This window comes from Colossoma macropomum, unplaced genomic scaffold (genome assembly GCF_904425465.1).
Source record: "Colossoma macropomum unplaced genomic scaffold, Colossoma_macropomum, whole genome shotgun sequence".
NCBI classification, from domain to species: Eukaryota; Metazoa; Chordata; class Actinopteri; order Characiformes; family Serrasalmidae; genus Colossoma; species Colossoma macropomum.
In genome coordinates, this window is record NW_023494806.1 from 21,674,036 (window position 1) to 21,693,308 (window position 19,273).

The 19,273-nt window shown below is 37.9% G+C and overlaps 1 protein-coding gene and 1 pseudogene across 1 annotated transcript; one reads left to right on the forward strand and one right to left on the reverse strand.

The window, feature by feature from the left end:
- The first annotated feature begins 1,231 nt into the window (after positions 1-1,231).
- LOC118827793 lies at positions 1,232-7,690 on the forward strand. The gene is made up of 3 exons (XM_036599266.1): positions 1,232-1,341; positions 6,049-6,176; positions 6,612-7,690. The coding sequence occupies exons 1-3, from the start codon at positions 1,339-1,341 to the stop codon at positions 7,309-7,311; spliced, it is 831 nt and encodes a 276-aa protein (XP_036455159.1). The 5' UTR covers positions 1,232-1,338; the 3' UTR covers positions 7,312-7,690.
- A 3,401-nt stretch (positions 7,691-11,091) lies between these two features.
- LOC118827708 lies at positions 11,092-19,273 on the reverse strand (annotated as a pseudogene).

Below are 19,273 nucleotides of genomic sequence, written 5' to 3' on the forward strand. Positions count from 1 at the left end.
ATTAAAATACATACGTTTAACTTTTGGGCTTAAATATTTTTTTGAGTGCTGGGGGCGCCCAAACATTTACACATGACTATATATTCATGTGTAACTTTATCCTTGTATATAGAAAGAACAGCATCTTTCATAAATATATATTTTGTTCTTTCCATTTTGTTGGTTCTATTTGTTGCTTGCTTACACAAACCCGTTTGAATACATTATCTCTATTTAATGTGTAAAAATCTGACATGATGTAATGAAAATGAAGCAGAAGGACGCCACCTCAACACTGCAGGGAGAGAAAGATCAGTATTATTTAATAACATCATCATACTTGTTGTATTTAAACTCTGCAAGTATTGTAGTAATAAAAGTGTATTGTAGTAGTAAAAATGTCAAAATCCTGAATGCTTCTAAATATTTCTGAACCTTTACTTTAAGCTGCTTGTCTGAAGATAAACTCACTTTTATAATTCATATTAGTTACTTGAATAATTTGTAGCAGTTACTGAATAATTCATGGTAGATACTGAATAATTTATAGTAGATACTGAATAATTCATAGCAGTTGCTGAATAATTCATATTAGATACTGAATAATAGTAGATACTGAATAATTCATAGTAGTTACTGAATAATTCATAGTAGATACTGAATAATTCATAGTAGTTACCAAATAATTCATAGTAGATACTGAATAATTAATAGTAGATACTGAATAATTCATAGTACTTATTGAACGACTCATAATAGATACTGAATAATTCACAGTAGATACCAGGGGCACTGGGGTGGACGGAGTTTTGGCAGGGTGGCATGGTAATGTGGCACCCTGGGTTTGGGGGGTGGGAGTGGGGTTCTTTTGCCATGTGTGTTCTTTCTGCTGGTTTTAAAGAGCACTACCCACAGCAGAATCATGGCTATGTCAGATATGTAGCACTGTACGTAAGCATTTCCAGATTGAGCTACACAGTTCTGTTAAAGGCCGAGACTGAGTGAGAAGAGAATTAAGGATTTGGGAAATTGTGTTCACTGAATGTATTCTGTATTCAAACAAAGAAAAATGTTCTTGCTTTGATCTAAACTGTTGTGCAAACCGTGTGAGGACTTTCGAAGAAGAAAACTGAGTAGTAAAGCTGCTTGTTAGCAGTCATTTAAAATAAATACACAGAAATCAAGCTTGACCATAACTTTAATAATGGCTTCTGATCTGAAACGTCATCTTGCAGTAAATGGAAATGAAAGTGAAAGGAACTGCCTGCTGGACGCTATATATACGGGGTCTTCCTCCCCCCCTGCACATTCCAGCCAAACTGAGAAGATTCAGCACGTCTGCGAACATCTCGGCCCATCATGGTAAGAAGCTCTTTAGGAAAATCTCCTAGTTTCTGCTTGTTTTAAACGTTCTCAGTGCTTCTTCTGAATTCTTCAAACACAGATTAGGTGTTAAATCACCATGTTCATCGAGCAGAAGTGATGATCTACAGAAATGAGCTGCGCTTTGTGTTTATTGGCCTTTTCCACTTCTGTACTGGGTGGGGTTGTAACGGAATCCGTCCAAGATGGCGGCGGCTGCTTCTGGGAAAATACGAACATATTGTGCTTTTTGTTTATTGTAGTCCGTTTTGGAAACAGTTCTTTCTAAGATGCGCACCAGACACCCTGGTGAACACGTCCACTACCGCCACACCCAGTATGATGCTGGAAAACGGAGCTCTGCTATGATAAATGACGGACTGTTGGAGGCGCTGCGCGACCAGGCCTCGGGACCTCGGGACAGCGTGACGCCTCTGGCCGGGGGAGGACGCGTCGCAAACGGTGTGGCAGAAAGTGGAAACGCGGTAAACGCTCGGGGGTTCGAGCTAAGCTAAATGCTAACCCTAGCCGCCCGTCTGTACCATCTGTTCTCCTCTCCAACGTCCGCTGTCTGGACAATAAACTGGACGCCTCAGACCACAGCGTGAACCCCAGGACCGCTGCGTTTTCGTGTTGTACTGAAACGTGGCAGTCCAGCTTAGCGGGGCTCACAGCTCACAGCGCTGCCCGGGAAGACGCGCGGCGGCGGTGGCTCGTGTGTTTACAACGAAGAATGGTGCAGAAATGCGGTAGAAATATTATTTCAGAAGAGGTTGAAGACGTTGGCGAACTGGGTGACTGTAAAGATGTGGCACTGAAACTTTCACTTTCGTTTAGCTTCCAGCTGCGGCTGCGTCTGCCTGCATCTCAGCAACCACGTTTGCGCGTGCGCATCGGCGACACAGCGCGAAGAACGGCATGGAATGGGCAGTTCTGTCCAGTCACTGTCCTGTCTCACGTGCACAACTCAGAACATGTCCAAATTACAGGACATAATTTCTTTTCATTATATGAGATGAAGTTGACTGTTTGTTGTGAATTTCCAAGCGACTGGCCGTGACACACTGACACACTGACACTGCATTTCAGACAGCAAGGAAAAGTCCTGAGTAAATGATAATGAGTAATCAAAAGAAAGTATTTTAACATCTTTTCTGCTCTTTTCTGGAGTGAAGATGGAGTGCAAATTGAGTCGCCGCTCCCATCTCTGTCTTTTCTACATATGTATCTCATGCAAATTGGTCATAAACATTACTGGCATTACCTCATCTCCCCATGGAATATATGTATGTATATATATATATATATATATATATATATATATATATATATATATATATGTGTGTGTGTATATATATATATATATATATATACACACACACACACACATATATATATATATATATATATATATATATATATATACATACTAGAGATGAAACGATATTAAAATTTCATATCACGATTATCATGACCAAAATTATCACGATTATCGGTATTATCGCGATATGTTCAAATGTGTTGAAAAGTAAAATAAATTAAAAAATAAATACTGATACACAAACTGAAACTCGTTTCACCAACTTTTATATTAACACAAATAGAATTGGCAGCAATATGCACTTTTTGTTTGCATAAACATTAAAAAATAAGGTCAATACAATTTTAGTATTACTTTTGTATTACTTACAATACTTGTAATACTCTGTAAACAAAAGAATAGCAAATGTATTATTACTGTTATTATTATTATTACTATTCTTATTATTATTATTACTGTTGTAATTATTATTATTATTATTATTATTATTAGTAGTAGTAGTAGTAGTAGTAATAATTACAATAACTAGGGATTTCCCTGCATAGAGTATTAAATCTGGACCAACTCTGAGGCGGGTCTTAATGGAAAATTACTACTTCTAAGAAGTGCTGCACTCGGGGGATTTCTGTCCGAACTGCAACTGCAGCATTATTGTGCCATTGTGGCGCTGAACCCCTAATCAATACAGTGCACCAGGAAAAACAGCCAAACTCACAGAGGAACTGCGTGACCGCGCTGTGAGCTGCAGACAGTGTAGAACTCACACAGCGTGTCTTCACCTGTGGAGCTGCTTTTCTAAAAGCATTTAAAACTAAAACATAACTTAAAATTAACATGCATCTCAGCTGCGGCAGAAACACTCCTACAGTTTAATCTCTGAAACTCTGCTTTCTCTAAAATCAGCACACAGTGTTTACACGCGCGAGGTCCCGTCTCAAAGCACACTATCTTCCCTATCTAGTGCACTTCGTGGATCATGAAATAGCAAATCCTTCACCCAAAGAGTGCAAGAAATGTTCGACTAAGTCATCTATAATCAACATTAACAACAGGCTACAAATTCCCTATTTAAAGCTCAAGTGCTTGTTAATGATGATCATGTTTGTTTGAACAGTAGTGCCCTATGTAGGGGACACTGAGTGATTTGAGACGGTGTTATTCTCTTCTCAGACAGTAAACACTGCAAGCGAGACGAGGAAGGGGAGCTGTGCAGATTGAACTGTTGCAGTGTCTCGTTCCAGAGTTTGTATGACTGTTAACTCAGAGCTCATTTTGGAGACTCTGCTCCACAGAAATGTGTGTTACAAGCTTTAGTTTCGATTCACAGTTGATTCACCGTTTGTTTGTTTTTTTTTTTTCTTTTTTTTTGACGCTAAAAGCTTCATTTAACATTATTAACGAACCATAAGCAAAAGTTAAACCACACAAACTGTGACATTTCTTCTATTTCGAAGTCCCCACAGACTTCTCCGTTAAAGTTAACCTTGCATTCTTGCAGGTAGCGGGTGGTGGTCGCGAAGATGACTCATAAAGTTTGATGTGTTGCCCCGTTTCGCCGCTATTTTCTTTCGGCCTGTTCTGCAGACAGGGTGGTCATCTTCAATTAACTTTCCTTCTGCATCCTTATAAAACCCAAAATATGACCAAACGTCAGACTTGGTCTTCTTAGAAGGCTGAAATATCTCCGAATCTCCGAGTTTTTCACACCGCGGTAATCGATCGGTTTTAACGATACTGTAAAGTTCAAACGGTACTACTAACCGTCATAAATTTTACCGCGGTTTACCGTGAAACCGGTAACCGTTTCATCTCTAATACATACATACACATACATATACATATATATTGAATGATGGAAGCAAACAGTCCAACAACACACATAAATGCTAATAATAAAATGAATTTTAAACACATAACATTAATAATTTTATTTCTGCTTCGTATGAGTTTGAAACAGTAAAACTGGCTAAAATCAATAGATGCTAGCTATAAAAACCACTAACCATTTTACAGCCTCCTTAATGTACTTTTGATACTTAAGTTCATCAGCAAACAAGTACCTTTGTACTTTTACTTAAGATAGAATACTTTTAGTCAAGTAGTATGTTACACCTACTTTACTGAAGTACTGTACTTTTGTTCACTACTGCTTTTATGTACTCATTACATGTCTGATTATTTATTGTATTGCCTATTATGTGTACAAGCATCTCTTTCTGCCCTAAAATTAAAATCCCATTGAATAAATAAAGGACTTTTGGACTTCAGTTTCAATGTAGACTTTCTTCTCATTTTCTTTTCCAAGAGCAAGTGTGTCCAGGGAATGTGGGTTTAATGTATATATAAATATAAATGGGGATTTCTAAACAAATCATTGTGATTGATTTACTGAACCTTTTCATTACACATTAACAAATGTCTTGTTGCCAAAGGTGCATATGCACGTAATGTATAGTCTATAATGAAATTAGGCATATATGAAATGTTATAAAGTGCTCATAAATCCAGAGTGAATAATCTAAAGTGACTTCTGCTCCTTGTAACTCTGCATCATTACTTACATTACTGCTTCTCCCTGATGGCTTAAATCACCAAATATGTACACAAAATAAACAAGAGGTACTACTGTGTTCTCAGGCGACCATTACACTTAAATGAAAACAGAGTTAAAAAAGCCTTATAACAATTGTTTATTAATATAGGTTAGGTAACATGTTAAAGTAACACTACACTTTAGCAAATTTAGCTTATTTGTGCCTTTTATTATTTGTGGTTTTTATTTCTTTCTTCCACTATATTTCAACATATGGGTCTCATTTGATATCAGTGAACAACTACCCTCACATAAAAACAGTTACTATAGATAGCTAACACATTCAGTCACACAGGATATGACATTAAATGGGTTTAAGTTCAGGTGGATACTATGTGACTTATAATACTTTAAACAATGGTATCAAAAATCAATTTCTTTCATTCAAAAACTAAACATCCTTAATATGGATTCAAGAAAAAAAACTTACAATGCTTGCTTTGTAGGTGTTCCTATAGCACCACTGATATTGATTGCTGCTTAGCTTTCTGATTGATTGATTATGGATATATAACTCTTACATTGCCTGCCTTAGTTTTGACCCCTGCCTGCTGTGACTGTGAGTACTGGACTGCCCCAAATAAAGCCACTTTGTTACAGGGAGACACAATATTTAAGTAATCTGTCAATAATCTATTTTTGTCATCCAAACGTAATTAGTCAGATTACTTTAATATAGAAATTCTCTGAATTAGGTAACAGTTATATATATTTTAACCGGTAATCAGTAATGACATGCTTTTTGAAAGTAACCCTGCTTCTGTTGTTTATGAGTGTTTGAAACTGTGTGCAGGTGTGGACAGGTGTGCTGAGGGCAGTGCTCCTCCTCTCTCTGCCCTCTTCAGGAATCAGCAACACTGAAACCCGGAAACCCATAGACCTGACCGCACTGAAGCACATAGTCAGTGTGATAAATGTGCAGTAAGTAGTGATTGACTGATCTACAAGACAACACAGAAGCTTCTGTGTATATAACAATGTTTCTTCCTAACATCATAAATAAGAAAAACATTTTCATTTTTTAGTAGTGTCTCTGAGGTTCATGTAGGTCAAGGCAGTGCCCCAAAAGCAGGTTTTATGGCGTTTATTATCTAAACCTGAATAGTTACTGAATTGTTTTATGTTCATGTTGTACTGTAAGAAAAAATGGAAAAGCATAAAAACATTGCGATTTAATTTCTAGATTTTTCCTGTCTCTTTTTCCTTGGTCACTTTTTTGTAATTTGTATCTTGTTATAGTTTTGTTATAGTTAAATAGAGTCATAATAGTATAAATATTTTAACCCTGATTGATGAGAAATGTTCCACAGTGACATTCTTCTTACCAGAGTGTAATCCTTCATTATTTCTATGCAGTGCCAATAAAGACCCGGCATCTCGTTCATCTGGATCGTCATCTTCATCTGGATCACCATCTGTAACACAATCAAATCGTCGAGAAGACTTTCAGTATGCTATGGCAGTCAGGATCGCAAAAAATCAGTGTCTACAAGGTTTTAATGAACAGGGTCTTGAACCTCTTAAAACGGAAGTCAGTAATTTCAAGAACAACCCGGAGACGAGAGATGTGTATGAAGGACAAATGGTCATTGCGGCCAGATCTAAGAATGAAAGACATTCAGAGTACAAGCTGTTAATAGAAAATGAACGGAAGGTGATAAAACAATTGTTAGAGAGCAAACAGGGAAGAAATGATGAAGATTGTGTGATCTTCTACACATACAACTCCCCCTGTTTGAAAAGGTGCCTAAATGAAGAGGCAGACAAGAAAACAAGAAAGATTCATGATAAACAAACGACAAAAGGAAAAAAATTAACAGGAATTTTCAGGTGTATTTATAATTATCTTGATGAGCTCAACTCCCTCCAAGGGCCGAGGGCTTTCGTTTTCTCTCAGATCTACAGAGAAGACGTGGACAAGGAAGAGCTGTCAGACTGCTTCAGGAAAATAGCAGATCAGATTCCTCTGTATCAGTGTGATAATAACAATAGGTGTAGGCATTGTGGGCAGGATAATGAATACTGTGCAGGTGCAGGTGCAGATCTGGCTGGATAGGACACTGTTTATCTGATCTCCATTAAACACCACATCCAGCGATGATGAACAGACCTGCTTTGACCTCAATGCTATTATCTGCTCAGTTAGCACTGTTAGCATTGTAGCTTTTTCAAGCTAACAGATATTTAGGCGATGATCATAAACGTATCCTGGCTCCATATTATATGCAACGTGTTGCCTGAATGGGCATCTCCCCGACTTGAGCTTAAAGACCTTTAACATTACAGCTGTATGCGAAAGTTTGAACACAGCTGGTTAAATAGCGTGTTGATTTTCTGGGTAAAAATAAGTGAACACATCCTCTACAGAGAACACCTAAATATTTGTACTTTTCTGCAAATTTTAGTGCATATCGTCTATTTTAACATGGGAAAAAATAAAACACAAAATATAATATGAGCTATAACTTTTACACAGGCTACATTTTATGTTGTACTTTTTTTCCTTAGCATGTCAAATTCAGCAAATAAACAGCACTTGAGCATTAAAAAAGGATAATGTAGAAGATGTGTTAACTTATTTTCACTTCGAAAATCAACAACATGTCATTTGACAAGTAAGCCCAAACTTTTGCACAGGACCGTACTATGAAACTTTATTTTCTTATGCAATGCAAAACTGCATCTTCTATGCTCTTTAGCATCTGCTATAGCAGCTGGATCAGCAATTGGATCAGCCTCAGAATCGTGACAGCATTCAGTATGATATGGCAATCAGGGTCACAAGAGATGATTGTTTACCTGGAAAGAGCTTCTACAGGTATCTCTGGAAACTGAAGTTAAAAACTTACTTACAAAATTTCATCTTCAGATTTCTACCAGATTGCTTCCTATGATAACTTACAGCCAGTTACAGTTCTCTACTTGTCTGTTACATAATAGCTTTCAATCTGAGGGGATGTTTTTCATCCCCTCCATCTACCATGAACAGTCATTTCAGCATGTTTGCCTGAATTCACATACAGATGAAAAGTCAGCTCAACTTAAAATGATAATTTTCACACAGCTTTTCTTGAGTTAACTTGAGGACACTTGAGTTCACCCAACTCAAACTTCTTAGTCAAAGGTTCTCACATTTTTAATTCTGTTAGGTAAATCTCCCACTAGCTGGAACCATCAATCCCACCAGGCGTTTTATCCTCTTGGACTCCCACTTATGGATGGCTGTGGCTTCACTGGGTTTTAAACTCACAAACCCTTAATGGTGAGGTTGATATTTAGACTGCTGCACTCCCTGTTACTACATCTGTATGGAACATGAGAAGCGTCAGGGCCTCTCAAGTGGTTGACGTTGAGTTTAAACCCCAGTGATGCCACAGCCATCCGTAAGTGGGAGCCCAAGAGGAGGAAATACTAGGTGGGATTGTGTGATGAAAAAGAATCTCAATCTTTTTTGTTTAGCTAACCTGTTAGGAGAACCGCGGACTAGACTAAGACGTTTGAGTTGGTGTTCTAGGTTGAGTTAACTTATGAAATGTAATAAGGTACCTCATTTTCAGTCATTTACAGTGGAGAAGAGCAGAAAATTTGCTGACATAAACTCACTTGTAATAGAAGCCAATAAGAAGCGTTTGAAGCAAATGACCATGTAACACTAATTCAAAAGTGCAGTTGTCAAATTTGAAGAATTCATGAAATTCTTCTACAAAACTTGTTTCATATAAATATTTACAGACTGAATTCAGCTCATGATCTTTATTTGTCAGTGAGTGAAGTTTAGGGAAACATGTTGTGGTATTCGACTGTACACTACGAATGCAGCAGATCCTTTTACCATACATATCACATTAAAGTACATGAAATATAGAACAGTTGACGTAAAACAGTTGACTTTCACATTATATAAAAGCTATGTTATCTCTGCTTGCTCTGTATTAGTAGACAGGAGTTCATGCTTTGCCAATATGTTACTCATAAAACTCAATAAATACTGCAGCATTGATCACAGTGTGTGCCTGAGTTTTTCTGTTCCATCTATCTATTCTGCCAATAAAGAGTCATCGTGTATTAAAAGTACAGGAAAAGCATAAGTGTGTTAACTGAATTGTTATATGTAATTGATATGTTTCAAGTTTCATATACATAATCAACATAATTGATATCTTTATTTTATGGGGCTAAACGTGAGAACATCTGGGGACAGCCATGAGAAATTCTGGGGTAAATGTTAAGTAGGAATGAACCTTGGCTGTGTCCTGTTTCGCTCACTAGTTCTGTATGTAGTGTATCAGTACATAGTGAATATGATTTCAGGCACTGGCCAGGTCCCTGGAGGTCAAACACTGGGATACTGAAGACTCATTTGTGTGTTACACGGATGTGGAGACAGTACGCAACAACCTAGCACAACAACACTGACTGGGCAGCTCATACACTATGCTATGCTTAGCCATTCTGTCATTTTTAGGCCGCAAATATTTCAGTAATTTAATGAACATTTTAATTTTGTTTATGCTGATACTTGGATACAGCCGTGTGTCAGTCACACCAAGCATGTTTAATGCAGTTAAACCTTTCTTCATGCAACTCACACCGCTAGCATACTGCCAGTTTCCGTTATTGCGAGCAGCAGGCTAACTGTGGTTCACCAAGCAGTTCATTGCAGAACCCTTTCAGTAAAGATTTCAACTTAAAGCCTGTAACTGGATACTTCTGAATGGGCCTAATTAGCCTGTTGGCAGGTAGCTGTTATCCTGTTAGCAGATCCTACATTGATGTCATATTTTATTCATGAAGCAAATATTTAAACATAAAGCCTAACTCTGAATATTACTGGATTAGCCTGTTATTAGCCATTTAGCACATCCTGAGCTGGCTGTTAAACTCAACTGCAGGGTTTGATTACATTGGTTTCAGGCCAGTTTCTGAGACATGCATATACAGTATTACACTATTTAAAAAGAGGGTTCTTCAAGGGTTCTATACAGAACCATGAACATTTAAAGAATCACTTGCACGATTAAATGATTCTATGGTAGGTGAAATGATTCTTCAGATTGATGCAGAATGTGACGTATTTCGAACGATGGTTCTATGTAGCTCCAAAGGAGGTTCTTCTATTGAAACAAGCTTGACATCATAACAATAGAAGAACCCATTTGGTGCTATATAAAACCATTTTCAAAATACAACACATTCTGGATCAATCTGAAGAATCACTTCACCTACCAAAGAACCACTTAATCCTGCAAATGATTCTTTGAGTCACATTCTCCATCAGTCTGAAAAATAATTTCTCTATGCAAAGAACCATTTAATCATGCAAATGGTTCACTGAGTGTTCATGGTTCTATGTAGAACCACTGTCTTTAGTCAAGAAGCGCTGAAGTACCATCTTTTTTAATGGTGTAGTGAGATGCTGCATGTTTCTTTCCTCCTCCAAGCTGGGCTGTGCTCCCATCATCCAATCAGATTTTTGTGTTCTCTGTGGTATCTAGGTAGATAAGGCCGAGCAAGCTCTCCCATTGGTTAGGACTTTAGGAGCTGAACTGAAGGCCTTACACACTAGATTAACACAAGAATCGAACAGTAGAATCAACCAATCACGCTTTGATTTACAATAGGATCCATTTAACGACTGTAAATACGAGCCGTAGTCTAAGCAGTTTTTGGCTAGTTGTTAGGAATAGAGACAATGTCTTTTACAATCTTCAGATAAAACATATGGAATTACTTTTATAAGCTTCAAGTGTCTGTTTATTATATACCCAACACTGCAATACTGAACACTATAAAGATAAAATAACAATCATCTGGTCTGAGTTCTTCATCTTCTTCTCTACTTCATTTCTGTGAAGACAAATATAAAAACAACAGTGATTCACTGGTGAAAGATGTCCTGCCATTCATACAGTCTCAGCTCTAAAACTGACCTGTAGACTCATAATCCACTGGAGAGAAGATGACCTTGGTTAACACAGACTCGTCTGAAGGTTCTGGAGGAGAGAGAGGGAGGCAGGGTTAAGAACTCTGTGCTGATACCAATCATAGCGTGTAATGCTGCTAAACTGAAATGACCAAAAATAAACATGATATTCTGAATTAATTGTACTGAATTAGTTCAAACTGCAGGGTAAAAACTATAAAAAAACAATGAACCTTATCCAGAACTTTATACAATTAAGAAAACCTTTTGGTGTTTTAATAAAAATATTATGATTGTTTGTACAGCTGTTCAAAGCTGTGCTGGTCATTTACTGGCTAGTGTTTTTGAGTTCTGCTCAAAATGAACTAAAATTGTCCCTACTGAAACATGTGGGAGAGTTTGGTGTGTTATGTTTGTTTTGGTAGTGACAAAATGGTAAACTTTAATATTTGTTTTAATAAAATGTACATAACTAAGGTATAGAGTCACACAAAGCAAAATTATTGAAGTCTAAAGTCGGTTAAAAGTCCCAAATATGTTTTCTACTCTGACTTCAGATTTGGTATAATAATAGTCAGTATTAGGAGAGGGTGGGAGTGAGCTGTTTAGGCCAAACTGTGACCAATTGTGGACCAGTTAACCAAAATGTGATGTAAAAACAAATGTAGAAATGACCTCTTTGTGGGAAAAAGCTAACATAGCTAAAATAACTGTCAATAAAGCAAAATGACATTTTTCTGAACCTCTCATTTAACTGTCCAACATAAAAATGAACTTTTTTGTACAATATACTGGTTGATTTTCAGTTTCAGGAGTAAATCAGATGCATTCTTTCAGCATGTTTGTATGAAACTGGTGCACAAGTCTAAACGTGCAGTTTATAGGTTGTGTGTAAAGAAGAGCACAAAATGTCTTCCTCGAGTATTTGCATTTGAGGGTGAGTCACACAAAATGTGAGAGGATCACTCAGACAATGGGCGGAGCTACTGGACGTGCGGCTGATTACAAATTCCACTTAATTTACTAAATTTTGAGTCGCGTGCCCTAGTCGGATTTACATGGATTTTTCTGTTTTTTAAACCAGGTGTAAATTATCAGTGGTGTCTCAGAGGCGAGGTGTTGGGGGAGTTTCTTTAATTGTGGCTACACACAGCGGCTAGATGGAAACACACACTTAGAACACAAACTGAAGGAGCGGTTGGTTACTTTTTTACTTGGGTAACATGACAGTAGCACTGTAGTTGTTGACCCCTTTAAATCTCAGGCTCCTTACATACTAAGGCTTATTATTCAGTAAGTACAGGGATTTTAATGCAAGCTGGTTGAGCTATTCTTAGGTTACAGAAGTGAGTAATAAAACTTTGGGCCTGTCGGCGGTCTCTGGCCTTTTGGGGGGGTTACTCAGCTGTGCTAGCTATCTATGTTTTAGATATGTATGAGATTCATGAGACTCTTTGTGCCTCACATTTAACACCAACTTTCAATATCAGCCTGTTTTGGAGGCCCCTAGTCCAGCCCTGATTTTAGTTATTTGATTTACATTGAAAAAGTTGTACAATTGTACAAGTACAATTTGGAATTAAACCATTTTATGTGATTATATTAATAATAATATCTGATGGGTTGGTTTCCATTCCACTGGAGGAATGCCCACAAGGAGACCTGCTGACAGGTCAGTGTAGAAAGGTGTTATCTGAGCAGCCCCTAACATCACTGTCTCCTTATCACTAAACTCTTCTCTTTAGCCCTGAACTTCTTTATGTCTGATTTCGGTGTTCATTTTCAGCCCTGCACCTCACCAGCGCATGGTCAGCCGTCCTCTGTGGAGCCTGCCCTCAAACTGCAGCCGCACGTACGTCTGACCTCTGTGTGTCTCCATAGAGACTGTTGTGTGCAGCTTCCAGTTTTTCCTTACCGGACTCCTTCATCATCTTCCACAGTGAAAAGAGGAGGAGAACAGCCAGGACTGCACTGATGACGACACCAAACAAGCCTCCATGTGAGCCTCTGTCTGAAACACCAGTGAGGTAGATCTGTCAGTCTCCTTCAGCTGCTTCACCAACCAAACGAGTCTGAGAGTACAGAGGGGTTTACTGCCACCTCGGAATCAGATTCTCCTACCTGACAGGATTCTGCGGTCAGACGCCTGCAGCATCATCTCCTTCTCCATTCCAGGATGTTGAATGATACAGCTGTAGTCGTTCTTTTTCAGCTCCTCAGGTGAGACAGTCAGAACGCTCCTCTTCTGGAAGGTTCCATCCAGGTTGGGTATCGTCTCTCTGAGCTCCACCTCCTCATGCAGATCCTCTCCATTCTTCCGCCAGTAGATCATCACTGCTTTGGGGAAGAAACCTGTAGCATGGCACACCACTGGAGAAGAAGAGTCCTTCTGGAACAGAGATGCCTCAGGAGAGACTGGAGAGAGAGAGAGGGAGAGAGAGAGAGAGAGAGAGAGAGAGGGAGAGAAATAACATGTTGTTGTTGATTTTCTAAGTAAGTGAACACGTCCTCTACAGAGACACAGACCAGCACATTTTAATACACACTTACTGTTTATTCACTGAATTTAACACACTGGAAAAAATAGGACATAAATGTTCTGAAGTTATGGCACATTTTTAACTTATTTTCAACTGCATATTAAACAAAAGTAAATGTTTGACTGATGTGATCCTGAACAAGCTAAGGTGCAGCATTTGGACTCTACCAGCTGGTATTTTAAACACGAAAGACTCTCTGATATGAGAATTATGGACCAAAGCAGAAATCTAATGATCTCCATATTGATAATCTACCTGGATCAGCATTATAGAGAAATACAATATTTATTCCATTAGAATCACAATATATATAAAACGTGGATTTTTTAGTGCAGAAACCCAGTGTAAACATTCTGCTTTCCGGGAGTTCAGCTGCGTGTCGAACCTGAATTTTGATAAAGTAATTATTGCCTTTTGGCCAAACTGCAAACTGCAGTTACTTAGAAAAATAGCTACTGAATAGCTACTGAATGATTCATAGTAGATACTGAATAATTAATAGTAAATACTGAATAATTCATAGTAGATACTGAATAACTGATAGTAAATACTAAAAAAATATAGTAGACGCTGAATAATTAATAGTAAATACTGAATGATTCATAGTAGATACTGAATGATTCATAGTAGATACTGAATAATTCATAGTAGATCCTGAATAATTAATAGCAGTAACTGAATAATTAATAGGAGTAACTGAATAATTCATAGTAGATACTGAGTAATCCATTAAAGATACTGAATAATAAGTCATAACATTAATAACTTAAAAAAAAAAAACATGTATATATTATACAGTGGCTGATTAAGATCCATATGGCCAGTGGAGGCACTAAAATAATAACATAACGTGATGATGTTTTATTACCCTCTACAGAAATCAGAGGGTCTGCTGTATTACACTGAGTGAAAGTAAAGAGAGGCATCAGTGACATTCTGATGAGTGATCAATGAGTAAATGATCAGCAGGTTTTCAGTGATGAGGGTGAGAGCACTTTACCTTTCCTCTCCAGAGTGGATCTGCCGTAACCCACATACTTCTTTAACCACTCAATACAGGGGTTCTCCAGGTAGTTCTTCACCTGAGCAGCCCAGGCTGTACTCTCCCACTTCTGTTTGGTAATAACAGCTTTAGCGTTGGCTGCAGTCCAGGTGAGAGTGTTCAGATCCAGACTGATGAAGTCTTCTCCATCATAACTGTACTGCATGTATCCTCTCTTGGTTCCATCATCGTGCAGCTCACAGCCGTACATCCACTGCACTGTGTGAACTCCTGCAGAGACACACAGGAATGTAATGCTGGAGCATAATAAAACAAATTAAAGCACAGGATCTACTGAAACAGTGAACCTCATTCATCTGCATCATAAACTGATGCAAAATAATACAAAGAGATGCCACTGAATGTGCTTCAAGGCACAATCAGTGTCAGTCACTGGAATCACTATAGTGCTGTGAAAGAGTAAGTACCTCCCATGAAAATTTTGTTTTGACATCTAATCTTGACTTTTAATCACTTATTAATTTATTTAAAAAGAATTGAAGAAAAATAGAAAAAGTAAGCAATTCCAGTCATTTCTGAATGCTGTTGTTGTGTTTATTTGATATTTAAATGCAAATTAACAAAGTACCACTCTTTAAAATACATGAAAAGGGATATAATTCACACTTAAGTGGCCTTTTATAGTTGCTGTAGTTAAATCAATCAATAATGAGCACTTAGCAATTTTAATTTTGTGTAACAACTGTGTGCTCACAGTGCATCCAATAATAGTAATGATAGGATATGAGACACGTCTCTCTGGTCCAGTGTGAAATTCCTGGCTCACTCTATAATGACAGTGTGAGGAGGCCCAGAGGCAGAAAAGCAGCCCCAAACCACAACACACCCCCACCACCATGCTTCACAGCTGTTATGATGTTATTTTGGTTAAAGGGCAGTTTCAGGTTTTCAGTGAACAACTCAACTTCAGAGCACACATTCTTCAACGGTGCTGTCTGACAATTTGCAGGCATGCATCTACTCTCTTTTTTGAGAGCTTTTATGGCAAAGCTGGCAAAAATAATGGAGACCACTCCCATCAGGATAGAAATGTTTCATCATAGGAGCTCTCATGATTAGGTATAATGTTAATTCTAAAACATGTAGACTTTAAAAAGGCTAACATTGACTCTTGTTGTCTTGTTGATATTCTTTCTGGCTGTGAGGTGCTTTGCTACATACTTTTTTATTATAATTACACTAATAATATAAGAGTAACTGTAATATACAGTAAATTGCATTAAGTTTTATTCGTGTTGCCCTTTGGAACCCCTGACTGCCCATGACGACTTCAGTACGGACTGAATTTCGGACAGTAGCTATTACAGAATAACAGTTCCTAACTTCATAATCTCATCATGAACTCCAGATAAGAAAACAGCATCACACAAACATCCTAACTAGACTAAACCTCCTAAATCCTGTCCTAACTTTAGGATGAACCCCAACAGGGTCCTCACTTCTGTTTAAGGTCCGTTACTATGGTTTTTAGGCAGCTGTGTCAGCAGCATAGTTCACTACCAGCATAATGAGCTCCATTTATTTGTACTGTATAAAGCTGCTTTCACTGTGAGATGTTTTTCTTTTCTAACTCTGCGTTTTAAAGATCTCAGACGCTGCAGACTCGATCTCCACCGCCCCTCTGATCACCTTCGCGTGTTAACGTTGATGATAAAATATAACAGTGATGGTGGTGAATAATGAGGAGATGGAGCTGAACGTGTGTCTGTTTATTAGGAGCAGTAACATTAGCGCACTCGGCTAAAGCGTTTGGGAAATGGAGACTGAAACTGAAGACGGCGAAGCTGTATTTAACATTGCTGTCACAACATTCTTACATCCACTTCATCACACTTTAGTTTAGTTTTTAATGTTTTTAACTGACATTTTTTACATGTTTACATTTTAGCTGTGCATGTCTGTAAGTAACAGACATAACAATTGATTATTGACTTCGGTCAAGTAGTTTAAGATTTACAAACATAAGATAAGATGCTGTAAGAAAAAATCTGGATTAAGACAGGATTTTCTTCTGTAATACAAAATTATGAAAAATTTTCTGTCAGATTTTAATTTAGGATCAAATATAGGATGTTTCTGCAATATGGCACCAGATATAATCCTTAAATGTGGCCGTATGAACAAAAAGAAAATTAAACTTTTGCGCTGAATTCTAAAATGCAAATAGATCTGTAATTACCTGCAGTCTGGTTGAAGCGCTGCATTACATTACCCACACTGGTTCTGAAGTTCTCCTGATGATGCTGACCACTCTGGGTCTCTCTGTTCCAGTAATCTGGATCATCAGCATCGCTCTTCTTTATCCACTCTGTCTTGGGGATCATCTTCCTGATGTTACTGTCATAGTACACAATCTGCTCTCCATCCACCAGACCCACCACAGAGAACTCTGGGAAGTTTATTCCTGGAGTTACTGCAGTGTAGAAGTACTGCAGAGAGTGTGTAGCTGTAAAGATGAAAATTAAAACAATTAATGACTGAAATTTTTCTGAGGAAACATCATACAATTTGTTACAGTCAGAATCATATGCATGCAAACAGAAATAAAACTGATATGTTGTAAGTCTTCAGAGGTTTTTATTGATCATTCAGGCCAGAATTTGCCGGAATTGGGGAATTCCACTGAGTTTTCAAAAGTTCTACATAATTAAACTGTTGAGATGTAAACAGAGTCATTCAGAGTGGTTTGGTGTGAAAAGCTCTGTTCCAGAGAAACTTACCAAGTCAGAATTGTTTACAGTGGTCGTGATAGGAACCAGACGTCCACACGTGACACTGAGAAGGTTTTGGCCTTAAAATCCATTCATGGTGGAGGTCCACATGCAGCACGTTGTGAGGCAAAATAGTCCCAAAATAAAACTTAGATTTATGACTATTTTACCATCATCATCATTCCATATAAAACTCAGAAAACACTTGTCGGTTTATGTGGATAGTAAATAAAATGTCTATATTTGTGTTGTAGTCATGGCGACCCCTGGTTCCTATCACCACCACTGTAAACCTGAACCATTTCACACCAAACCACTCTGAATGGCTCTGTTTACAGCTCAACCACTGGACTATGCAAAAATTTGTTCTCCTTTGAATGGCTTCAAAGGACCAGTGTAGCTGCACTATTAAAGCTGTTTGTGGTCTCCTTTAAAGCATTAGCAGTTAAGGCCTGTCAACTGAGTTTGCAGCATATTTTTTTTCTTTTGACTCAATTTTTAACCTGTAAGCCTGTAAAGTTACACATATACAGTCACATGCAAATGTTTGGATGCTCCTGGTCAAATTCCATGCAGTGGTTGATTTTCTAAGTGTAAAAAAGTTCACATCATGTACAGAAAACACAATCAATTACTATGTTTTTCTGAATTTACTGTTTATGTTCATGAATTTAACATCTTGGAAAGGCTGGGTCCTTTATGAGTAAGGATGGGTTGAGGCTTGCTACTTTAACAGGAAATGCATCAGCAAAGAGTCTGACTGTTTAAGAAGAACATTCAAAGATGCAAAGAGTTATTTCACCTAAATGCATGCACATGACCTTTGACCCTTCAGACAACACTGCATTATAAACCAGCATGCTTCTGTGATAGACATTACCACATGAGTTCAGGAACACTTTCATAAATTAACTATCAATATCAATTAAACTGTTAGTAAACACCGTCTGTTGCTGCGTCCACAAATGCAAGTTAAGACTAGACCATGCACAGTGGAAGTCATATATCAACATTCAGAAACACTGCTGACTTCTCGGGGCTCGAGCTCATCTGAAATGGACCGATGCATGGTGGAACCATGTATTGTGGTCTGATGAGTCAACCTTTCAGATTGTTTATGGAAATAATGGACGTTGTGTTCTCTGGGCCAAAGAGAAAATGGACCGTGCTGATTGTTACCAGCGTAAAGTCTAAACCAGGGTCTGTCATTGTATATGGGGTATTAGCTGGTAACCTGCACATCTATTAAAGCACCATCAACGCTGAACACATTTGGGAGCAACATATCACTGCTGTTGAAACCTTGCATCTCCATCTTTGTCAGTTTTCAGTTTCTGACATAAAATACTTGTTGCCCTTTACACTGTGCATTAATTTTGGAAAAAATTGTAAAGTTATTGTTTCAGAGATATGATCTTTTTTGGAACATGCTGCAGGCATCTTACATAGTGCAGCTTTAAAGAACTAGTTCTTGTACATTTAGCTGTGAGTTAAGGGCTGGTTGTTCAAATCCTGTGGGAATATTAAACCAGTTTGTGGTCTGCTCTACAGCAATAGCAGTAATCAGGAAGTTAAGGGCTGCACCACTGAGTATCTAACTTTACAGCCTCCAAAAAAACTTTAACCTTTAAATCTTAAGGTTTACATATACAGTATGTTGTAATTAGCATGAACTCACCTGCTGATGTCAGATTAAAAGTAAGCGCAAGAAAAAAGAGAGATTTCATGATTAGGTTCCTGTGCTGTGTTTCTTCCTGCAGACTTCAGCCAAGAAATAGAAA

Coding starts and splice junctions, on each gene's coding strand:
- LOC118827793 (XM_036599266.1), top strand. Junction 6,177..6,611: donor GTCAGTGTGATAAATGTGCA/GTAAGTAGTGAT, acceptor ATTTCTATGCAG/TGCCAATAAAGACCCGGCAT.